Source organism: Antechinus flavipes, chromosome 1 (genome assembly GCF_016432865.1).
Source record: "Antechinus flavipes isolate AdamAnt ecotype Samford, QLD, Australia chromosome 1, AdamAnt_v2, whole genome shotgun sequence".
Lineage (NCBI taxonomy): Eukaryota > Metazoa > Chordata > Mammalia > Dasyuromorphia > Dasyuridae > Antechinus > Antechinus flavipes.
Window position 1 is genome coordinate 354,348,505 of NC_067398.1, and position 26,593 is coordinate 354,375,097.

The 26,593-nt window shown below is 33.3% G+C and overlaps 1 protein-coding gene across 1 annotated transcript in view; it reads right to left on the bottom strand.

The window, feature by feature from the left end:
• Positions 1-352: 352 nt before the first annotated feature.
• Positions 353-26,593, bottom strand: part of DCC (DCC netrin 1 receptor) — a 233,288-nt gene continuing 207,047 nt past the window's right edge. The window contains exons 15-16 of the mRNA XM_051973301.1: positions 9,549-9,691; positions 353-442 (exon numbers count right to left, since the gene is read on the bottom strand). Of these exons, the coding sequence (XP_051829261.1) occupies positions 353-442; positions 9,549-9,691 (233 nt within the window). The remainder of the gene's footprint in view (positions 443-9,548; positions 9,692-26,593) is intronic.

A 26,593-nucleotide genomic window follows, 5' to 3' on the forward strand; every position in this document is an offset into this window, starting at 1 on the left:
TACGGGAAACAGATGCATTACTTATGGGAATGCAGTCTGCGTGGCTCATGACTCAAAGCCAAGGGCTAGAGGTACTCCAGAGACTTTAACTTTGACCTTGCTGCGAGAGACACTCCTTGGTTGTTGATCTTGGCGTTGTCTTTGACTTTGAGAACTTTGAGATGCACAATGGGCATTACATGGGTGGCAGGTACCTCTCCAGACCACTTGAGGATATTCCTTTAACTAGACAGTACTGGGGATCAGGTGATGTGTTTTGTGTGTGCAGGTGTTTGTGGGCACATCGTTTCTGTGAATGAAATCCTGATATGCTGCATTGTCCTGGATAATCCACCTCCTGAATTCTCAAGTTTTAGAAGGCTGAGCCTGTGATGGCATTGAGTTGCTTCATTAGCCCTTCCAAACTTGCCATTTGTTCACTCAAATCATCCTGCTCATACACCTGTGAAAAGAGAGAAAGCAAGGCATCAGTGCATGTTAGGCCCTGAAGGAATAATAAAGTAATAAAGTTCCAATGAGATAGAGATAATCTAGTCTCATACAGTTCAACTCGGTGTTACTGCAAAAGCTTTGATAGCCTTCTATTATAGGATCATAGTTCCATAGATCTCAGAAGCTGTAAAAAAATCCAGCTCCCTGGCATTACAAATAAGAAAACAGACTCTGGAAGTTAAGCAAAATAGCCAGGATCACATAAGTAGAGGAGATTTGACCCCAGGTCCTCCAACTCAGGTCAATCTTTCCTTGGCACAATGTTGTCTTCCTTAGAAAAATTTTAGTCACAAAACTACCTAAAGCTACCACAGGAAGATAAAATGTGATAAAGAAATCCTTAAATTTACATTTGTTCAGGAATGAATTGGAACTTTATAGAAAGGGGATCTTCAAGTTGAGGTTAGAGAGTCACTTTGGGTAGATATCGTAAAAGGCAGAAACATATCAAATGGTCTAAAAAAATTAGACCAGTGATGTGAAATTCAAGTAGAAACTGGGGGCCACTAAGCCATACATAAAGATCACTGTGAACTGAATATGTGAGCTGAATATCAACTTAGAAAAACATATATTAACATTATCTATGATCTATTATATTTTTTATTTATTTTGTTAAACATTTACCAAATGCATCTTAATTTGGTTCAGGCTACCATAGGCTATAATGTAGTTACTATGTGCTGACACCTCTGCTAACCTTCTAACTCTGATTTCGTGATTTCACATCTAGTCATAACTCATAGTAATGATTTATATTTCATTTCTTCTATTCTATATACAATATGGGAAGTTTTAATTTTAAATAGTTTGCCAATAAGCGAAATTGGTTCTGCCAAAACTGGAAATATTTATAGATAGAACTGTTGAATATCAACCTGTAAAAATTCACAATTCACACTCACAAGTTGGTCCCTTAGAAGGATGTGACCTATTTTAAATTAAAATAAAGTCTGAGATTCTTCACTCTAAGAGTAGATCTTATGATTCCCTACTAGTAAGCCTGCTTTTAATAGTCAACCCTTAGATATAGTTAGCTCAAAGAAAAAGCATTTTTTATATGGCATAGAACTGTGCCTCTAAATTATTCCCCTTCTCCCACCCCCCATAAATCTAGGATATATAGTTTTATAAATACACAGAACATTATTTAGAAGATTTGTCACACACAGAGTAAGTTGCTAATGATGCTAACAAAAAGCATATGTTGTTAAAACAACTTATGCTTCTGGTACTACAAGACTCCAATACACTTTATTTTCTTGAAGTATCCTTATATTGTCTCCTTCCTTCCACCAGTTCAAGATATCTTCAGGGCAGATGATTCCTATGAGATCTCTTGACCTGATCTTTGCAGCTCAACTCCTAAATGCCAGATTGAATTTGTTCTTAAAAATATATAACTGGCTCTCTTCTCTGCTGCCAAGGTTCACACTAGTCAGAGGTACTTCTATACACGGCCTCTATTTTGCTTTGAATCCTGACAGGGGCAGTGTCCTTTAATGGGTGAATAGTTCTTTTAAAAGTTCTAAAAAAGTCATGGATTATGAAAATGGGAGGATAGAAAAACTCTTACAGCCAAATCAGGGAGGCTGTAAAGGAAAAAATGAAACATAATATCTGAAAAACAGGATTTTTTCCCCAATTTTTGGGGGAACAGTATCTCTATTAATTCTTTAAAGCTATCCTTGCCTTAACTTTGGAGAATGTGCTTTTTATTTATTTATTTATTTTAGCCAGCAATGGCATGGCCCATCCTTGACCAGTCAAAGACTAGTTTTCTAATTATATCAAAAATAACTTCAAACTTCCTAAAAGGGCAAACAGACTGTTCATATTCTGTGTGTCTACTTTGTTTAACACAGGCCCATCTTTTCATTTTTTTACTTTCCCCTTCCTATGATTTCATCAATTTGAGAAAGTACATAGAGGCATCAATTGAATAGACAGGTCTGTCTGATCAACTCCTAGCCTATTATAAATGTACTATGAATTCAGCACTATGTCATCCTTCAATTGGGCTTCTAAATGGGGAAGTGATAGAGTACTGGGCCTGGAGTCAGGAAGTCTCATCTTTCTAAGATTAAATCTAGACTTAGACACTAGCTATGTGACTCTGGGTAAGTCACTTAATCCTGTTTGCCTCAGTTTCCTTATCTGTAAAATGATCTAGAGAAGGAAATGGCAGACCACTCCCATACCTTTGCCAAGAAAACCCCAAATGGGGTCAAGTCAGATGTGACTGAAATGTCTCAAAAATAACTTGAAGGATGTTATTTTTGGTAGTATGGATATCCTTTTTTCATTGCACTAATACAGGTCACAACTGTTCTATTATAGATTTAACATAGAGGTTCCAAGGATTTCTGTGGCTGAAAAATTCAACCTTGTATTGAGCTTGTTTGCATTTAACTATACTAATCCTTTGACAATAGACACAGTTTGTCACTTGACCCAAGGACAAGTTATAGGAAAAAATAACTCCCACAAATATATCATATTTAAGATATAAAAATAATTCCACTTATAAACTTGTGACCTAAGTAGGACAAATATTAGAATTCCAATATTATGATTGACATTTTACAGAAAAAGAAGCTGAGGCTTGGAGAACATGATCATACAATTGGTATTTATTGAAAATACAATTCTACTCCAGGTCTCTTGGTTTCCAATTTGGGTTGTTTATTTTTTCCTACTTTGCCAGGAAATCTCCCAAATTCCCTAAGCAATGTTTAACTGAGTCATTAAACTTCTAGCAGATGTTAAAAAATAATTTCTTCCTTTGAAATCGACAGTGGAGACTGAAATGTCTATATTGAAAGGCCCTATAATTATATAATGAAGTATAATCTACTGGGTAGTATACTAGTCTGGGAAGTCCTGGAAAAGATCCAGGGCTAAAACCCAATCTTTGAGAGGCAGCTACACTGTGCACTGTAGAAAAGACTCAATTTAGCTTCAAAAAGACTTGCCTCCGACATACTATTTGGCCATGGGCTAATCATTTAACCTCTTACCTCAGTTTCCTCATTTGAGAAATGGGGATATTAGTGCTAAAGAAAAACATGAAATCATTTACCTAAGATGTAAATGAGCTGAGCTCTGTATCAGTGAAGCTACACTGATATTACTTAAGTCATAAACCTTTTGAAGTAATGAATTATTTTTAAAATCAAGTGATATTCTTGAATGAAAACTTATGCCCATATTTATTGTTCTTGCAATGTCTCTGCTCTTACACAAGTGCTCATGGCTTTAGAAACAGTGTTTGAGCTGGAAGGAAGTTTAGAAGATTATCAAGTTTAACTCCTCATATCTAAATCAAGGGAAGGAGATTTCTTGATAATCTCCAGTACTCCTTTAGGTCTATTTAGCAAATGATTGAAGCAATATCTGTGTGCTTAAATTATTTGTATGTGACAAAAGATAAAATCAGCCATAGTCACTTAGTTCACTCAGAGACCAAAGGTAGATATTTGCCAGAAGCTGTCTTGGTTTGGAGCTGTTTTTCATAATCACTATTCATAATAATGGTATATGGGTTAAAAAGGCTAACCTTGGCTTCTGTTCTAGTGTGAACTATTCATGTGACCTAACCAACCAAAGATCCATTGAATAGTTTAGTGTATAAGGGATCTATTCAGGAACCTCCTGATTAAGTCCTCCCACCCACAGAACTTGGACATTTATCCGAAATGGGGCATTTCCCATGGAAATGGGCATATATTATTGCTGAAGGCATATCCTGAAAAATGTTTAATAATTGGATGACATTTGAGTTTGATACATACCATTAACATTTTCTTCATTACTTTCTTAATTTTATACAACTAGCAATAAATCACTCCCCAATTCACTATTTTGATCAATTCACTGTTCACCAAATCAAGAGGTGTAAATGCTCACACTGAAAATTTAACAGTTGTCAGAGGTGATATCAGTATAATTCTGATTACATCTCAGTACTGATGGATATGTACTTTGTGTTTCCCTATGACTAAAGGGAAAGAGAATCACAGTTTAAGTTGATTCAAGACTGAGTCAAATCAGGGAAACTATATTTTCTTAAATAGTATTATAGACAATGAAGCAATATAAATGCTTTTTTCAAATATGTATTGAACTGAGTCAAATTTATAAATATAAGAGCCATTCCCATATTCCTAAATGGTCAAAAACTATGAACAGGAAGTTTTCAGAAAAAGAAGTCAAAGCTATCTATAATCAAATGAAACAAAGCTCTAAATCACTGTTAATTAGAAAAATATAAATTAAAAGAACTTGAAGTCCCACCTCACACATAATCTGATAGGAAAGGAAAATGACAAATGCTGGAGGGGATGTGAAAGAAATTGGGACACTAACTGCTGGTGAAATGGTGAACTGGTTCAATGATTCTGGAGAAGAATTTGGAACCCTTCCCAAGGGTCTGTTAAATTAAGCAACTCTTTGACTCAGCAGCATCACTAAGTCTATATCCCAAAAAGGTAAAAGAAAAAGGGAAAAAAGATCTGTATGTACAAAGATATTCATAGCAGATCTTTTTTTTTTTTTGGTGGCAAAGAATTGGAAATTAAGAAAATGCACATCAATTGGAATATAGTCAAATAAATTGGGATATATGATTGTGATGGAATACTGTTGTATCATAAAAGATGATAACCAGGTTTTAGAAAAACCTGGGAATATCTATATGAATTGATGCATCATGACCAGACACAGGAAATCATTGTACATAGTAATAATAATATTGTAACAATCATCAACTATGAAAGACTTACTATTCTGAGCAATAGTGATCCAAGACAGTTCTGAAGGACTCATGATGAAAAATGCTAGTTATCCACAGAGAGAGAACTGATAAATTCTGAATTCAAATTAAAATAAAATTTTCATTTCATTTTTCTTGCTTTCTTGGTGACATAACTAATATGGAAATAGATTTTGCAAAATTTTACATGAATGATTGATATTTTATTGCTTGCCTTCTCAATGAGTGGAATAGGAATTAGAGGGAAGGAGAGACTTTGGAATAACAAAAAAAAGAAAGAAAGAAAAAATGTTAAAAATAAATAATAAATTAAGGAAAAAAAGATGAAGCCAAGATGAATTTCCTCTCTTGGTGATTCTAAAGAGAAGTACAAATAATTCCAGCTTTTCTCTTTGTGTCTTGCCTTTCTTAGAACCCATCTACACCCTTTCTTAGATTTCCAGAAAAGGGTGAGATGCAACTTTTTGTTCTTCTTCTTCTAAGTATTAAGGATGGCTACAAACATGTGACAATCAGATCCTGTATTTGCTTAAGTGAACCTGAGTTCCTGATCCCTGTCTTCTCCTTTCCGTTTCTTCTCTGAAAACAAGACATTGATCAGCAATCCTAAAGAATGAATGGATGTTTCTAAATCTAGTAACAACCTTATGACATTTGAGAATTCAGGAATTTCAATTGGATGTCAACTGACCACATAAACATATTTGTCAAAATAGCACTATTTTTTGGAGTTCTGAGTTCAAATAGGATCTCAGACAGTAGGTATATGCCCTTTACCCTTGTTTACTTCAATTTTCCCATCAGTTATATAAATTAGAGAAGAAAATGGTAATGCTTCTTATATCTTTGTCAAGAAAACTTCAACTGGGGTCACAAAGAGCAAAAACAATTTCTAGAAGGGAGCCCGTTAATCTTTTTTTTGGATATACTCTAGACATGAGCTAAGTTTTATTTTGAACATTTTTTTTTCCAAGTTTATTACCAGGTAGTAGAACTGAGCTAGAATCTGAGAGAATTGCACACCTTCTCTTTTTCTCCTGACCTCTTAACCTAATCTTTAAATCCAAAGCACTTGTGGGAATTGGTACCCTGTGACTAGTCACACAAGTATTAACCATGAACTCTATCACTCTACGGCAAAAAAGGAATAAATTAAGGTCATTATCTGCACAAATATATATAAAAGTAATTGATCTATCTATTCAAGTATCATCATCTTACTGATAAAAACTTGAAGTCCTGAGAAATAAAATGATTTGGTTAAAGTCACATCTTAATATCTAGATTTTTAAAATCATGAATTATCTGTATTTGTGGTTGTTGTTCAGTCATTTTTCAGCTGTGATCAATTTTTCATGACCCCATTTAGGGTTTTTTTGCAGAGATACTGAAATAGTTTACCATTTCCTTCTCCAGCTCATTTTATAGATGAGGAAACTGAGGCAAATAAGCCCAAAACCACACAACTATTAAATGTTTGAGGCCATATTAGAACTCAGGAAAATGAGTCTTTCTGATTTCTGGCCCAGGGTCTAGCCAATGCTTAGTTTTCTAAATTCAACATACTTGTCTCATTTTCCATCTTCGTGGTGGGTACAGGTCAATTTCCTCATTTGTAAAATGAGCTGGAGAAGGAAATGGCAAACCTTGCCATTATCTTTATCAAGAAAACCAAGATGAGGTTCAGAACAGTTGGATTTGACTAAAACCCCTGAACAACAGCAGCAACTGGTAACATCACCTCTGAGTACTATGTTTATTGAAGGAGGTGGTACTGTAGATATTAGGCTCAGAGTCAAAAAACTTGAGATAAAACCCTTCCTCAAACAATTAACTATGACTGAACAAATCACTTAACTTCTGTCTGCTTATTTCTTCATAATAATTGGGAAGAATAATAATAGCATATATTCATAGAGTTGCTGTGATGATCAAATAAAATAACATGCAACAGGCTTTGCAGCCTTAAAAATACCATTTAAATGCTAGTCATTATTTTCATTATGGCTAACTTTAGGTACAAGACTATTGGTTGATATATCATGGAATGAGATACTTCATAAACAGATTTATTCTCTGTATGGTTAAAAGTTCCCTAATATAAGTTATATCCATATCAAAAAAGGAATATCCCTCAACCAAGGTTTCCTACACTGATTGACAAAATCACATTTCCTTCCAAAATTCCTATGTCTTATTATTAGCTGGCATTTGCATAGTCTTTTACATTAGCTAAATGTCTTATATACACTTTCTCATTTGGGATTTATAATAATCCTGCATGGAGGTATTATTATCATCATTTTACAGATGAGACTGAAGCTCAGGATGGTTGCCCATGATTACATAGCTTAGGAAGATCAGACATAGATTTCCAGTTCAGGTCTTGCTGTTTCTAGTATTCTATATACTATATCATGGCTGAGCAAAAAGCCCTGGGAATGCAATGCATCCTCATGTTCTGCTTCAATTAAATTATTTTGTAAAAAGAAAAATAAAAGTTGGTACTATTGCCCACAACTTGCTATGTATCTGAAACTACTCTTTGACAGTGTTGTGCTATCCATGTCGATATTATTTGCATGCTATGCAAAATCAGCATCTATGCATATAGTGAGCAGAAGCTGTTACAAAGTTTGGTTGTTTGTTTTCATTCTATAATACATGTTGGAATAAGATCCAAATGAAATGGCATAACATAATTCAAATTAGTTTTTCTTGTCTTCTTTCTTCTCCTCTAATTCCCTTTTTCTGTCCCAGCAGATCTAATGTACTACTTCTTTAGCCCTTTGAAATTATGTTTTTCCCTCTGAAATCTATTCTAAGATATTTTCCATATGTTCCATAAGCACAAGCTTCTTTCATCTTTTTTATAATTCATTTTGTTTCTCTAGCTTTTTATTTTTATCTAATTCCTTTATCTGTTTTCCCTTTCTTATTTTCTATTATTTTCAAACAATTACTTTTTGTTTGATTCTTTCTTTCCTGGGGAAATAATACTCCTTCCTCCCACCTCTATTAGTGACTTCCATTTCCCTTCTATTTTCTTGATATCTCCTTTGTGTTTCTTTGTGTCTCTAAAGTTCCTCTTCTAGCTTTCTTTTTTTTTTTTTCCCATTGTAGATTTTCTCACTCCCAGTCACTTAGTTCTAGTAATTTTGATGATTCAGGAAGCATTTACACACAAGCCAGTAAAAAGCAAAACATATGGCTAAGCCCAGATATACAGCCAAATATTTTGAAAGGAAACTATGGAAATTAGGCTAATATTTCTAATCTGCCTTTAAAAAACTAATTAAAAAATAGCTAATGTAAAAGACTATGCAAATGCCAGCTAATAATAATAAGACATTGTGTGTGTGTGTGGGGTGAAGTGGGAATAAAACTATATTTGGACAGTAAGGTGGCACAGAGGATAGAGGGCCAGGCCAGAAATCAGAAAGACTCATCTTTGTATGTTCAAATTTAGTCTCAGATATTTAACTGTGTGATCCTAGACAAGTCACTTAACCCTGTTTTCCTCACTTTCCTCATCTATAAAATGAGCTGGAGGAGGAAATGGCAAACCATTTTACTATCTCTGTCAAGAAAAGCCCAAATGGTGTCACAAAAAGTTAGGCAGAACAACCTAAAATGAAAAATGACCAAAGAACAACAAAAGATGATACAGTAAATAGAATTTTGAAATTGGATTTTTGGAAAATATGAGTTCAAATTAACTCTCAAATTGAGCTTGTGAGCTCAAAACTCAAAAAAACTCTCAAAAGATCAAAACAAAGCTTGTGAGCAAGTTATTTAAACTGTTTGAATCAAATTTCTTGTCTGTTATATGAGAATAATTCATATCACCAACCTCCCAAGGTTGTTCTTACAGTAAATCCATAATATTTGTGAAACACCTTGCAAAAATTAAAATTCCATATAAATGCTAGCTATTATTATTTCTATTAAATATAAATCCTTTCTGTGGCCATTTTTTTATTGTTGTTGAAAATCTTTCTCTAAGACCTTAATTAATATATTTCCTTGCCTTAGTAAACAAATATCATTGACAATGTTACTATATAGATGTAGAAGGTAAAGAAAATGAGGTTGTAGAACCTAATTCAATGTCCTGATTTAAAAAAAATAAATTCCTGAAATGAGTTTATATTCTAGTCATTTAACTATTATTCTAATCATCAAGTACAAAGAAGAAAAAAATAATTGTAAGGGTTGTCTCTCCTCATAGTTATACTTCAAGTCATGGGTGCTAGTGAGTAGACTGAAAAAATATTCTTACATTGGCTGGATCCTCTGGCTGCTTATGGCCTTCTTCAGACACTTCAGGGGCTGTGGGTACTGACACTGGAAGCAAGGGAGACCTGGCCTTTCCTGCTAATCCGAGGGAAGCTGTTTTCACATGAGCCTTGGTCAGGGTAGGACCTAGGAGAAAAAACACACAGAAGTAGAATCTATGCACATCTCATACTGGCAAACAATCTTAAATGTACAGGTTAAAGCTGGCTAGATGGGGCTAGTTTTTCCCTTATTGGTCATTCAGTAAAGACAGATTCAGAGTCTAAAAGCAGACTTTTTACAAAATATGTCTTCGGAAAGGGAGGCTAACTTTGATTAAGCTTCTCTTTTGTAGATGAAAATTTTCCAGTCAGAGGTAATTTCAAGTGGATTTCAAATCACATCAAGGGCTGCCTGGAAACTCCAAGCTGTTCATCAGCCCCCAGGGAGTCAGGTGAGCTCATTTTGCTGACTTGCAGCAGTAGGCTGGAAGCCCGCGCGCCCCACTCCCTAAATTTGGATCTGGATTGTGTAAGACTCTGAGCAAGAATGATGGGGTGGGAAGCATGGTCGGCTTAGGTCGAAGAATGGCTTTTGGATGATACATTGAAACACAGTCCCTTGTGGCCGACTTAGCAGACATTAAAGATTGCATCCTTAATTCCTTCTGAAGGAGTGGAAGTCCAAGCCAGCCCTGCTTCTCTCAGGAACAGGTTCTAATCTATGGTGCTCATGAAAGGCATTGTTAAGTATATCCTAAGTGTCATTCTTCTCCTGGCATAATAATAGATCACTGATCTTGAATATGTGGCAGAATCATAAAACTTTTACTTTTGCTGAATTCCATTCATTATATATGAACACCGATTAAATACCCAAATGTGTGCAAGGCATTATGGAAACTGATGTAATAATAATGCAAAGATTTCTTTCTATTTGACCATACATACATATATTTTAACCATTTAAGTGTTATTCACTAGACCATTTTCTTTCAACTATAACAAATTAGAAAACACAAGTAGAGAAGCAGTGGAAAATAAAAACAAATCACTGTTTATAGGAAAGTGCAAACCATTTAATTACTGCTGCTATGAAAAATTGGGTGTTCCCAAGACAGAGGGAAAGAACCAGAGGACATGAAAGAACCACTAAAACAATTAGCATATATTTTCAGAGTGCCTACATATTTTCAGCACTATACTAGGCATTTCAGAAGATATAGAATATTTCTTATAAAATTCCATTGCAATTGATAGTCATAGAATCCTTTATATAGATTTGGAAAGGTCTTTCAGAAGGGATCTATTCCAATCCCTCTGTTGTAGTCATCTAGCCTTTGCGTTCTTCTTCTGACCATTTTCCCATGAATCACAAATTCTTGACAAACCTGTCTATATCAGAAGATCATGGCTTAATGGCAGTTTTGCTCTTGGTCCCCCTCTGGGTATTGATTATTGTTTTTGTCCAGTCCTGTTCTGTGTCTCAGGTCAAATTTGAATTCTGATCTTCCTGAATCACACAGTTAAAAAATATCTGAGACTAACTTTGAAATCAGTTATTCCTAACTTTTTACACTCCATTGACTCTACCGTCTAGCTGCCCTTGGCATGTGGTAAGCATTTAATGAATGTCTTCACTTATTCTTTAATTCAATCAACTAGAACTGAGGAGGATTTTAGAAGTCAATGAGTTTAACTTCTTTTTAAAACTGAGATAATTGAGATAAAATAACTTGACCAAATTCGCGCTGTCAAAGATGAGATTAGAACCCAGAAAGTTGTGCTTTTCATTCTAACTAGGATGGTTGTTCTCAAGACGTATAAAATATGATTGGGGAAACAAGAATGATGCTTATACATTGGAGAGATTATCTGGACACAAACTAGAATTAAAGATTATAAACAACCCAGGAGCCCTGAAGTAACTCAGCAAAGAAAGAATGCAAAAAATCCCTTCTTTGCATTTTTTCTGATTTACTTTTTACAATATATAATGGAAACAACTCTGAACTAGGAGTCAGGAAATAGATTTTTGATTCCTGGCACCCATATTTTTTAGTTATATCAAGATGGACAAGTCACTCTTCCTCTGGACTTCACTTTGCTCACCTGTAAAATGAAGAGGATGCATTAGATGGCTTTTAAAAATCTCATGATCGACAAAATCAAATGTCAATGGTGACATTCCTCACAGGATGACAAAGAAAGCACTTTGCAAACCTTAATGTGGATTATTTTTAATATTAGAGCTGAAATAGACCCTAGAGATCATCTACTAGTATAACACTCTCCTTTGATAAGTCTCTGAATGGCACATTCCCAAACTCAAGGCTTATTAGTTGTGGAACCATGACCTGATCTTATTTCTCCTGCCTAATCTAAGACTCTTTCCAACCATTTCACCTTGATTGCCGATGATCAGGTTATTGTTTATGTTAGTATAATGGGGAGTTTTCTTTTCGTAGAGAACTGAGAAGATAGAAAAATGGTTCTGGTTGGTATTGAAAAAAACAGGATAGACACTGGCTCTAGATTCAATCAGTCAATTAATATTGATTGTTATATGCCCAGTACTATGATGGACACTGGCAGAGTCACAAAGATATGGTGTCTGCTCCAAGGAAAAAAATTAGTGTAAATAATACTGATATTGTTGTTAACAGACCTTCATAGAACTTCTACTACCAATAAACCATTCTCCTGGGGACAAATCACTTAAGTGTTCTGTGTCTTAGTTTCCATACCTCTGAAATAAAGATTTGAATGATCTCTAGGAACTTCCCTAATTCTATAATACTAACTTTTCAACATATTATAATTTATCTGTCAGGCATTTGATTTTAAGATGTTTTTCTGAAACTCTAGGAAACACATTTGCAATTTGAGGGCATCACCACAAGATGGTGATGTTAAGTACAGATGGGCAACCTTTACTTTGATTCAGGTGACTTATACATAGAATCACAAGATAAGGGAATCTCCTTGCTTAAAGACATAATATTGCTAACATAACCAAAGGACATAGAAACAATTAAAATTATATAAATATTCTTATTACAAGAATACAAAATGTTTTAAATTCAAGAAGTACTTACAACTTATGTCATTCCTATTTTTATTCAGTTATTCTCTAGTCAAATATTTGGCAATTTCTTTGCATTCGGTTCATCTTCTTTCAGCAGATTCTCAGCACTTCTTCATATATTTGCAGGCTAACTTTTTGCAAATGGCAGCTTGTTGGGACTAAAGTCAGATCTTTTTAAATAATGGATGATGCATGATGACAAAACTTTGTCCAATAGTTCTTAAATCTTAAATCTTAAAGTTGGTACTTATAGGTATGACTAGTTCCAACAAAGGGAGTTATGGTATAGTAAGATCTGAAATTGGGATCAGAAGAACTGACTTCAAGTACTGCTTTGCCACCATACTTACTACAAGTGTGGTCTTCGGTAAAGTTGATAAAGTTTTCCTATTCTATTTCCTTCTGGTAAAAGGAGGAAGTTTGATGAGAATTCTTCAAGAGCCAGGGCTCTATTTGTATTTGTATAGAAAATCTCTGCACTGAGCACTGATCTTGGCATGAAGTAGGGTATTTTGTCCATGAGAGTTGTTTTTGTTGAGTTTTTTTTTTTTTTTTTTTTTTTTTTTTTAGTCACATCTGATTCTTCATGATCCCATTTGGAGTTTTCTTGGCAGAGATACTGGGGTGGTTTGTCACTTTTCTTTCTTGATTTTTTTTTTTCTTTACAGATAAGGAATGGAGGCTATCAGGATTAAGTGACAAGCTCAGATTTGAACTCATGAAAATGAATCTTCCTGACTCCAAGATCAAGTGGACTTTATCCACTGTCACCTAGCTGCTCCAATTTGTCTATAGAGCTACCAATGAATTTAAAGGAGCTCCACACAAGTGAGAGTCAAGTGAAATCTGCATAAGAGACTTCATAGGAACTAGAATCTGATCTTCCTATAAAGTTTTTTAAAATAGGGCTAATTGGAAGATGTGTGAATATATGAAGAATTAAGGAAATGTCTGCTACTCAGTGTAACTAAAAGATAAGCTTCTGAGACAACTTCTTCTGCTTCTAAAAGAATAACAGATGTATTTCAGCTAATTGTATTTATATTTTAATTGGTTTTAAAACACGAATAAAAGGAAACAAAAACATTAATAGAGAAATGGAACTTAGTAAAAAAGTGATAATAAGTCTGGAGTTAGGAATTCTTCAAAAATTATCTCAAACACTAAATAGCTGTGTGATCTTGGGCAAGTCTTTTAATGTCAGTTTGCTTCAGTTTCCCTAACTGAAAAATGGGGATAATAATACCTACCTCATAAGATTGTTGCAAGAATCAAATGCCATATTTATAAAGTGCTGAACATAGAGCCAGCTGTATAATAGGTATTATATAATAGCTTATTACATTTTCTATCAGTTTTTCCCCTGAGGCAATTGGGGTTAAATGACTTGCCCAGGAGCACACAGCCTGGAAGTATTAAATATCAAACATCAGATTTGAACTCAGGTCCTCTTGAATTTAGGGCTGGTGCTCTATCCACTATACCAACTAGCTGCTCCTACTTTCTATCAATTTTAAAGCTATTCTCACCATAGTATGATAAAAGATGACTAATATGGAAAGTTTTTTAATTTGGGTTGCATTTATCAATTTGAAGTGTCATTAAATAGATAAATTTATAGTAAATGTGAGAATGGGTTTTCATTTTTTCAAAGACAAATATTTAATTTAATATTATGATTAAAAGATAAGTTTTTGGCATCAGAGGTCAGAGGATTTTTTTTTAACTTGATATGCCCAGCACTCAGCACAATGCCTAGTTCAGAGCAAACCCTTATTAAATATTTCTTTTATTAGGATGGATTGTTTAACTGATTTAGCTTGCTATTTCTAAATGTCATCACTTTTCAAAAGCAAACATGCATGTGCTTTGGTATGGTAGTATGTAGAATAGAATGGAGAAACCTGGGTTGAAGTCCTGATTCTGCCAATGAGGACTTATATGAATTTGTATTCATCTCTTTACCAATTTGAACCTTAATTTCCTCATCTTCAAAATTAGAGGATTGGGTTAGATGGTCTCTAAAGTTCATTTCAGCTCTTTTTAAAGTATCTGCTATATTTACTTTATATATCTTAATATTCTGAAAGGAATAATTCACTTTCTGAACCAGGGATTGACTAGAAAAAATAGTTTTATTAAGGAAGCCAGATGTAATAGTTTATTTTCCAGTGAAACCAGTCCTCATGTGTATGCTTAAAAACAACTTTGGGTGAATAAATTATTTTATCTATTATAAATATCCAAATTAACTATAAAGCATATATGAGCAAAGATACTGTGTCCAGAAAAAGAATTGATAAATAGAAGTATGTATAGAATATACATATGTAGACAGATATATTGATATTCATTGGTAGATATATCAATATTTTTTAAAGGAAAAGCAGCCCTGCAGGGGTAGTTGGTTTTTTCTTTCTTCTTTTATAAATATTCTTTTGCTTCTTGAATGAATACAAATTCTCTGAATAGCACTGATGGCAGTCAGCATATTCAAAGTCCTTTGAATGATCAAATGATTTCTGGTGTTGATATTGTTTGACATCACAGATAACTGGAACATTCTGGTCAGAACAATATACAAGACTCAGCTCATATGCTTCTAAATTATATTTTCAAAATCAGTTCAGAACTAAACAACATTCCAAACATTTTCACATGAATACTAATAGCTAACATTATATAGCGTGTACCAGACACTGTACTATTTACAATTATAATTTCATTTGATCCTCACAGCCTTGAGAGGTAGATGCTGTTATTAATTCTATTTTGCAAATGGAGAAACTGAGACAAATATTATATTTGTGATTTGCCCAAGGTTTCACAACTAGTTAAGCAAGAATTTGTACTCAGATTTTCCTGACTCCAAATGTAGTATTTACTGTGCCTATCTAGCTTCTTTTTTTCACATTTAGAAAGGATTAGTTATGTTAGGAACATAACACTTTATTTGGCAGGATTTAATAATATCTACTGGGCTCAGAATCAAATAAGTAGAAAACAGGGGGTTGCATTCAATTTTTAATATTAAATAATATTTAACTTCTTGATGATAAAACTTCATCTTTTTAAGACTAATATTCTACCAGAGATTCCATGTAGCTACAAATAATGATTGAGGTGATTTCCAAAGAATAAAAATTAGGAGTAACCCAAAGGACAATAGAAAAATGTGTGGTAAATTAAATGTAGGATGCAAAGTAATACCATGATGACTAGAACATGAAAAGTGACATGAAAGATAGTACCAAGGAAATGCATGATCAGAAAAGGTTCATCAGCAATATAGGGAGGGATAAAGTCAGATAGTGCTGCTGCGATAGTGGTGCTCTTAACATGTTAAAAAAACAAAGAAGATCTTTACAAACAATCATCAAATATTAGAAAACTCAAATCATTGTAAACTGCTCTGTATTTGTATTGTACATTATTATTATTATTTATTAGTATATTAGATTATCAATTTATTATTATTATATATTTATTATTATGTTTAATGATAACATAATTCCATCTTTAAAAAATTCACTTATTATATTCTCTTCCAATATCTCATATTCATGCTATAATTATAATTATGTTTATATCTTAATTTTTAAAATACATGTGTTATATGCAAAAGCTTGTTGCATTTTGTTCCTGTGATTGGCCTACTGTGTCCTAAAGTAAGTTCTTTGAACTGACTTAATTATTACTTTCTTTTTCTTTTAAAAAATCTTTCCCCCTTTATGTTTCTTTGAAGCCAAAACTTTCTTCCACGATTTCCTCTAATTTCTTAGTTTAAGTAACTTGCTTTTTTGAGATATGTCTTTTCCAAGAAGCTTTCTTTTGCTTTGATGATTATTGGTCTTTTTTCCTATTATGAAGTTTATTTTGTCTATACCATTGCATATTCATTCTTTAGTTTCTTTGTGTCCCTTATTAAACCTCTAAAGCAAGGCTTCTTAAACTTTTCCTCCTCAAGACCCATTTGTGTCCAAGAAAATTTTATATGATCCTGTATATAAAGGTATAGAAAATAGGTATACTCATCAAATATTTACTGATGATAAATAATAATTTTACTACCCCACATTCAGATATGAGACCCAATTTGAAGTTGCAACACAGTTTAAGAAGCTGGGTTCTAAAGCACCAGTTTTGAGAACTCTTTTCTGGGCAACTTGTTACTCACTTTTTTACATATTATTCTGTCCTGTCCCCCTTTCCTTCTTTCCCCATGCTCTTCTTCTTAACTGTATTAATTCATAAGAGGATCAATGTTGGGTGGAAGTAGTATTAGATGGCAGGAGCTAGCTACTCCATGTCCTAGAAAATGAGATCTGGTCCAAGTCTAAACTCTAATGTGAATATTTTTCTGTCTCTGATTCTACATTTGTTCATTCTTGGTGGTGGCTGCTTTTGGAACTTAAACATTACTCTCCTGTGGTGAGATGTTTTTCAGGGAAAAAAAGAGAAGGTGATCTAATGTGCAAATCCCTACAGATGAGCCTTATTATAAGGTTCACTTCCTGCTTCTTAAAACACTTATCCCTCTTCTCTCTTAGGTATATCTTTAGCACTGTTTCCTTCCTTTTTCTGAGGCGAGACCTCTTCTACTTTCCGCATCCTATTCTCTTCCATGCATACAATTTCCCATAGCAGTCTTTTGTTGATAGACCACAGGAATTATTATCTTCACTGTTTAACTATGTACATGGTAGAAGCATGTTTTTCATTCACATCTGTCTCTCCCCCTTCCCTCTTTATGAAACTTTTGACATGTATTTTCTTCCACAAAAGATAATGACAACTATTCCATTTTCCATTATCCCAATTTCTCAAGTTCCTTTTGAAAAATCCAACTAGTGATGACTTTCTACATCCATCTTTTCCTGTCTTATTTACAGTACTGCTGAATGTCAGTGAAAGTAGTCACAAATCCAAGATGACTTTATCCATTATTAATGTATATTATTTAATCTCAATGGGCCTTCTCTGTTGTTCAAATATCTTATTACCTTTTCTAGATTGATTCATCATCCAATTCTCCTTAAATCTATTCCAAACCTTTTTTTTTCTTTCTTTTAAGTGAACACACTTCCCTCCCCACGTAGCAAAGGGCCTCAGCTTATTGAATTAAAAAATTGAGGCCAGTCCCCCATACTTTCTAAGTCAGTAATTCAAATCATCTCCATATTGTCTCTACCTTCCTTCTGCTCCAGTTATTAAAAATTTGAATCTTTTTGCTTATGAACTTTGATTTCATTCCTTTCCCATCTAGTCTTGAAGGGAACAATTCCTTCAATGATTTTCTCTTTCTCCCTAATTCTTAATTTGTGTGTCAAAATTCTCAAGTATCTATGAAACATTCCCTGATTCCTGCAGCTAAAAATAATCTCAGATTTTCTTGAAATGCTTTATCTAGATTTTTCCTTTACTCTATGATATCCTATCTTTCACTATATTTATTTGCATCCATGGCATATACTTTCTAATAGAGCATAAGTTGTAGGAATTTTTTCTCTCTTTCTTTGTATATGTGTATGTGTATATATATATATATATATATATATATATATAAAACACATATACACATACACTTTAGTATATATGTATATGTGTATATACACACAAAAATAAAAATATGTGTTTTAATACTTATATTGTTTATATATATATATATATTTTATTTTATTTTATAATAACTTTATATTGACAGAATCCATGCCAGGGTAATTTTTTTACAACATTATCCCTTGCACTCGCTTCTGTTCCAATTTTTCCCCTCCCTCCCTCTACCCCCTCCCCTAGATGGCAAGCAGTCCTATATATGTTAGATATGTTGCAAATACTTATATTGTTAAACCTATAACAAATTGCTTTTCTTCTCGATGAGAGGGGTGAGAAGGAAGGAATTTGGAACTCAAAATAAAAAAAATGTTAAAAATTATTTTTACATGTAATTAGGGAAAAATGAAAGATTAAATATATTTTTAAAATAATCATGTCCTTAGTGTATAATGCCAGATATGTACTTATTTGTTAAATTGAGTTGAGTTGAATTAAGTTGAAAGCTCTTTGAAATATGCCATGTCAAGTCAAAATAAAGTATAGTTTTATTGGCTGTGCCATTTATTTAGCATACTTGTGACATCAATTAGTCAACATTTATTGAGTGCCAACTAAATAGAAGGTACCTCTTGTCATAATTTTTATTTGTTCCTACTTAATTCCTACAAAATATTGTTATTTACATTTTTGGATATATATGACTTATAAGCAAAAAACCTCTGGGAAAGCAAGAATGGTATCTTAGAAATCTGTTTATTTCATGATGTTGTGTTTATAGTAAATTTTCAATAAGTGTTTGAATGAATGAATGCTTATATCTGTTTTGATTAGAAAACAAAAGCAATATGTATTAAGAAACTAGAATTCAGTTGGAATTTTCTTCCAGAGGTTCACTCATCAGGTATATTGTAGATGGGATTCTTTTTCAAATATAGGTTAGATTAGATGATCACTAGGTTCCCTTCTATTTTCCATATTCCATAATTCTGTGATAGGATATTCTCTTGAGTAATACCTAGTATGTACTTTATAAATCTTTTTTATTAAATAAAAATCATTTTCTGTGATGATTTCATACTTATGCTTTATATAATAACTGTCTTAGAATAGAACTTATTATTATTATTATTTTCTTTTTTTTTCTGAGTCAATTGGGGTTAAATGACTTGCCTAGGATCACACAGCTAGGAAGAGTTAAGTGTCTGAGGTCACATTTGAACTCAGGTCCTCCTGACTTCCAAGGGCTGGTGCTCTATTCATTTCACCACCTAGCTGCCCCCAAATATTTTTTTAAAAGTGAAAACAAAGGCTACTGCTTTTCCAATGCCAATCTAGCATTTGAATACAATTTCTATTTTTCACAGAGTGTAGAGGCCAACAATTACTTTAATCACTAGTGTTTACATTATGATTGAGTGATTCAGTAACTTTCATATTTTTATTCAGTGTTTTCAGTTGTGTCCAATTTTTCATGATCCCATTTGGGGTTTTCATGGCAGATATCCTAGAGTAGTTTGCCAGTTTTTTCCCCAGCTTATTTTACAGATGAAGAAACTGAGGCAAATAGGGCTAAGAGACTTATCCAGGATCAAATAGTAAGTTGGGAGGCTATATTTAAATTCATGAAGATGAGTATTATTGATTTCAAGTCTGGTGCTCTACCCACTGAATCACCTAATTGCTCTCATATACAAAATAAAGAAATAAAAACAAAGTGACAATAGCCATTGTTAATAAAATATCTATAGCCTAAGATTTAGGAGACCTAGATTCAAGTCTCATCTCTGATAATAAGTAAGAATATGATCACATTTAATGTATCTGGGACCTAATTACACAATTCCCAAATAACAGGATTGAATTAGATTTTTATGTGCCTTTTAGCACTAAACTCCAGTAATGAGAGAATTGAGTTCATCTCCCTGACTTCACATATGGGCTCCTGGGGTCTCTGGATTTTATGGGAGTATATTAATCCATTGAGAGAATGCTTATATCTCAGTGCATTCCCATTTATACATGTAAATCCCAAAGAAAGTCCTGGCAAGTGAATGCTGCATTCATTAATTACATGAATTGAGCCCCGAAGAGCAGTTTTCCAAGAAAATAATTTGTCATTCTCTTTGAAAATTACTAATTAGGAAGCAAAGTAGAAAATAAGGAGCTTTTTTCTTTATCTCAGAAGCAACAGACAACAATTTAACTTCAAAAAAAGCAGAATGAATCTACTGTGTATTTAAGTTAGTGGCTTATATTAAATACTATACAAGCTGAAACTTCTCTTTATCCTTCCTCCCATGTTTGAATACCATGTTGGCCATGGGTTTCAGGGGAGCCTTTAGAAGAGCACTTACAGCTGATGCACTAAGGAATGAACTGATGCAGTGATATAGCTAATTGAATGATGGCACTTTGGCTCTAATGTTATTTTCCTCAGCAGGTCCCACTGAGGGAGTAGAAACTTTGAAGATGGGCTAATACAATGGATCAGGTATAGCACGAGCAGTCTCAGTGTGAATTTACTGTTTTGAGTTTTATTTTCACAGTAGGATTATTAAACATTTCATTTCCTCATTAGGTACATAATATATGCTTGCCAGGTGCAGATTCCTTTCAATGCCTCACTGCAGAAGATCCTCCCATATAGGATCATGCTCTGTAAGCAGCATTAAACTTAGTTGTACAATAAACTGCACAATCTCATTCAGAATACTTCAGGTAGTTACCCAGGCTGCTGCTTGTTAGACATCCTCATATGGCCACCGTTCAATTAAATTCCTTCTACTTTTTTTCTATTTGTAACCTTTTTTGCTCATCTCACATTTGGTAGTAAGAAATGCTTTAGTAGGAATGAAAAGTCCTGGTGAAATATCAGGAAATGGGCTGCATTTCCATTTTTATCACTTAAGTTATTCACAAAACTTTCGTGTGCCTATTTCCCCATCAATTCAATTCAGCAAGTATTTTTATTAGGTGCTATGAGAGATAAAAACAAAGCAATGACCATGGTTTAGCTTCAAGGAACTTAGAATCCTTTGAGAAAAGAGAGAAATATACACATTAAAAGTCCCTCTAAATTGCTCCTTCATAATTGCCTAAGGACAAATACTATTCCATCTTTCTTTTCCAATATCTCACTTCTAAAAAAAATTAGCCTACCTTTTCATATTTCATTTCTTTGCTTTCTATCTCCTCTTTAATCCCATTTCAATATGGCTTTTTGCTCTATTATACTTTCAGAACCATAGCCTAGAGGGTTATGAAAGCCTTCTTGGTTTTCTTGTTCTACTTCTGTGACATCTTCTCAGATCTCATTCTCCTTAAGTTCTTTTCAGTAACTGATATTGTACAATAATCTTGGTATTCTTCAACCTCTTTTTTGTAATTCAGTTAAATACAGAGATAAAAGAATTTAGAGTTGGAAGCAAAGAGTTGGAAATCATGTAGTCCAACCTCCTATTGCAAGCAGAAATACCTCTTTAGAAACATTCTCAAACAGGCATCTTTCTTTCCTTTGTTCTTTTGACATCTATGAACCTCTATAATTAGCTATGCATGTTATTTGATATCTTGGTTTTTCTTTGAAACACCTCCCTAAAAAATGTAATTTGGATCTTCTCAAAATGAAGAATCTAGATTGGTGTATACAAGTGTCTATTTTATCAAGTTTATGTTCTGGATATAGTATTTTTGTTACATGGCTGCAAATGGTCATCTTAACATTGAAACTGCTGGAACAATTATTAAAATCTAAAATATGATTAAGGAAATGACAAAAACTCAAAAGGATCATCAGCAGAAAATTAGTCAAAGGAATCCTCAAGAATGACTTAAGTTCCTCTGATATTTTGTTTGTAAGGATGAATTTAATTTTGAACATACATCATGCATTTGTCTGTTGAAATGAAGTATTTGTCCCAACTGCCCCTAAATCTAGAATATGATCATGAAGTGAATAGGAAGGTTTCTACAAAATATATGTGATTTGTATAGTTTGTTTTTTTTAAGTGGCCTTTTATATACTAATGTGTTTTAGGGACCTAGAAACTTATGGGGACTCAAGGTAAAAAGACCGATTTCCAATTTCAATATAAACAAAACCTCTCATTATAAAAGGAGAAGAGATTAGAAAAAGAGAAAGTATTCCTATTTAGCGTGGATGTCCCTGAATAAGGAAGAAAACACAGAGGGATATTTTGGGGATATGTGACCCTGAACTAGAATTGTTCCACTGTCCTAGCAACAGAATTGAGAAAGATCAGGGAAATAGCAGGCATTTGAGGTTTCAAGGTCTTTCTTATAGTGATGTTCTATTGCCAGTCCTGGTGACCTCCTTTTAGGTATTCATAGTTTGTGTAATTTTGTGGTATCAATGTTATTGTTGTAGAAAAGACATGAAAAACAAATAAAGTTTCTGAGTATAACCATGCTTGTTTTGTTTTATTCTTCCCTCTTTGGCACAATAACATAGTGGATAGAGCAGTAGAACCTCTAAAATCTGAGTTCAAATTTGGCTTCAGTCACAAACTAGTTGTGTGAACTTGTTAACTTTCCTTTATCTACCTCATTCATAAAATGAAAATAATAATTGCACCTACCTCCCAGGGCTGCTATAAGGATAACATGAGATAATATTTTTAAAGCACTTTGTGAATGTTAATAAGTTAACTAGTTGTTGTTATTATTTCAGTTTTTATTATTTCAGGTTAATATAAACTATTTCTAGTAAGTGAAAGTTTCTTCTTTTAAATCAGTGAAGGAGTCACCTTTCATATGCAAATTTTCATTTAAAAATAACAAAAAATAACCTCCTTTAATTTCTCATTCTGCCTGATTTCTGACATCATTAATTAGTGACAGTGAACTACAATCTATCTTAGCCTTCAGAGAAACCACATTCACATTTCACTAAATAAGAATTAATAGCATTGGGCAATTTTCTGAAAATGTCCAGAAATAATGAAAAAATCTTATTAAGACCCAGATTTTAGCCCCCTACAGTTGCAGGCACAATATGGAATGCTTACTATGCCATCATAACTCATATTTTCCTAAACATCTTATTAGCATGAAGTGGGCTGCTTTGTTGGTTTCCATTTTATATTTTGCATAAATATCATCATTTTCACTTGGTTTAATCAAAGTCAGATTTTTTTTTTGGTAGACACACAAAGTCCCTAATAAAGCTGATAATATTTCCCTCATGTTATGGGCAATTGAATATGCAAGATGAAGAAAGGTTTTTATTTTTTATATCAAAACATCATATAAATTGGAACCCAATTAGTTAGAACCTAAAAATAAGTGGACTTTCTCATTCTATAGCCAACTTAAAGAAGAAAGACACAACTTGGAATTAAACAACTAATATTAGGCATTGACTAAAAAAAATTCTAGAAGATTCCTGGATCAGTAACAGGAGCAGACATAAGTAGATCATTATTGTCCTCCTCTTCCCTAGGACATCTTACTCTCAAACTTTTTGCCAACAATCCCTAATCATTTTCTCACACTGGCCAAATGCTAATATTCTCTATTTTTAGGCTTATTTCCCTTTTCCTTATTGGGATGAGCTACTTTCCTGTAGACTTCTTGTTCTCTAGGGCAGATCTCAGGATGTTCCCTAAATATTTCTAGACATTGTCATATGCAACAAATTTGTACCTTTAGGACTTCCAGGCCTTTCAATATTTTTTTCAGCTAAACCCTAATTCTCCTTTATTATCTCTCCAAATTAAGCTAATAATTTCTTGAAAGCAGACTGTCTTCTTTTTTTCCTTGTATCTGTGATAATTAGCAGAGTATTTTGTTGACTAGTCAACACTTATTTATTTATTCAACCATCCTATTCTCCCCCATTCTCAACATTAACACAAGTAAAACTATACAAATAATAATGTTAATGATGTCCCTGAGGCACTGAGTTACTGAATGACCAAAAACATTTACCAAAAAAAGAATATGGACTCATTTTTTCAAAATGTTTCTAAATACAAGAAATGAAATTTAAAAAAATAAAAAAGATGATTGGATTTTCTCAATGACTACTCTCTCACTGTAGTGAAGTAAAAAGAATAATGATTTTGAAGTCAGAAGGTTTTTATTCTTATTGATTGCTCTAAGAGTGACTGTGTAATCCCAGCTAAGTCACTGAACCTCTTCTAGATTTAGTTTTACATGTATGAAAAAAATAGAAATAACAATCATTGTATCTGGTAGAGGAGAATACTGGCTATTTGCAGAATAAAATCAACCTGCATTCAAGTTTTGTGACCATGTGATTCTCAACAAATCATTTAACATGTCCCTAAAATTCTCCGAAACTTTTGATGACTTACATTGGTAGGATAAATTTCCTCATTGGATCTCTTCTTATATCAATGAAATCAGTTTCAAAGCTCCTCTCTTAAAAAAGGAACAGCCTGGAGTCAAGGAAAACACCTCCCCAAGTTAAAAACTGGCTCAGACACTTAATAGCTGTAGAACTCTGGGCAAGTCACTTAACCCTGCTTGCTTCAGGTTCTTTGTCTGTAAAATGAGTTGGAAATGGAAATGGCAAACCACTCCGGGCAAGAAAACCCCAAAAGGCATCAAGAAGAGCCAGACATGACTGAAAGATCATACAATAACAAGCAAAGTTATTGTTACTGGCTGGTTTCTCTTCTTCTATTAACTATTGAACTTATAAAATGATTGCTATCTGTATTTACTTCCTTTTCCTCACTACTTAATCTTGAACTTCCCTAGAGCTGCCTTCTTCCCAAATAACTTTAATGAAACTAAACTCTTGAGGTTAACATACAAGTGATGTCATTCCCAGGATGATTTCTTTAGGTTCCTTTCATTATCTTCTATTCCTGTCCCTCTCTGCTCTGGCATTTTAATATTCAATTCTTTATTCCTCCTCATAACTATTTTTATATTTCCACCTTAAACTGGAGCTCAGTAGTCAGAGCTGGGATAGCAGCTTGAGAGCATCTTCATTTAATTAACAAATCTTAAACTGCTTAAACCTTTACCTGGGAAAACCAAGATTTATTTCTAAAAAAACAAAACAAAACAAAACATAAAAACCACCACCACCACCACCACCAACAACAACAAAAAACCATCCAATTTCACTATGGCACAGTGGATGTCTTTTTTTCTTACTAGTGATGTGACCATGTACCAAGTCATTATTTTTTCTGTGCCTCAGTTTCTATTAAAAATAGATAATAAAAATCTATTTCCTTAGATTGTCGTAAGGCTTAAAGGAAATAATATATAAGAAACACTTAACAAAACAGAAGGTAAAATGCTGAGAGCTCCACTGAGCCAAAAGACTCATGGCTTCACTTCTAATATTTCCTATTTTATACTTTAAAAATAATCTTCATGTATGTCATTTCATTTGATTTTGTTATGTTCTTGTGGTATAGATTATTATCTTTATTGAACATTTGTACAAATGAAGGCACAGGGAACATATATAGAAAATAAGTGACAAAGGTGGGACCAAAATCAAGCTACCTTAAGTCCTTGGCAATCTTCATGGTGCCTCCTTGTGAAAGGCTTCTAAAGTTTTACACAGAACTACTCACTATTTGTCCCTGCAACTAATCCCAAACTCAGATGAAATTCTAAATCAGTCCAAAGTCTCTCTGGGAGTGAATATAAGATTTTATTTAGAGGGAAAATAAATGAGTGACTTAGGAATATTTCCTGTAAAAGATGAAATTTGTATTTATGTCAACTATTGTCATTTTTACATAGATGAAGATTCAGTCAAAGATACTAAAATTCAGGATAATCTATGTTTTTGTTCCTAATTACTTGAATAAATAATGAAGAACTAGTTTGAGTCACAGTTATATAATGAAATATTTTACATATCCAATGACTTTAAAAAAAACTATGCTAATATATAACTAGTATGTCCTAGATCCTGAATTGTATGTATTTTCAAGATCCTTTGACTTCTGTCAGCAAGCATATCCTTAGGAGTGAGAGTAAGAGGTAGGGTAGACCTAGAAGAGAGGCAAGGTGGATGAAGAAGACACTGGATTGGCACCTGGAGATTTGAGTTTGAATTTCAGCTATGCTACTTACTATTTATATTATCTTGGGTAAATTCTTTAAATTTTCTATGCCTTAATTTCTTCATCTGCAAAACGAAGAGGTTTGACTAGGATATGTCTTTTTATTTTGTTTTTCCTGTTAAATTTATTTATTTTTAATACACATTACTTTATGAATCATGTTGAAAGAGAAAAATCAAAACAAACGGAAAACTATGAGAAAGATGTTTTTAAAAAGTGAATATATGATGTGTTAATTTACATTCAGCTTCCTTTTTCAGGATGCAGATGGCATTTTCTGTTCAAAGTCTATTAGGATTTTTTTGGATTACTGAACCACTGAGAA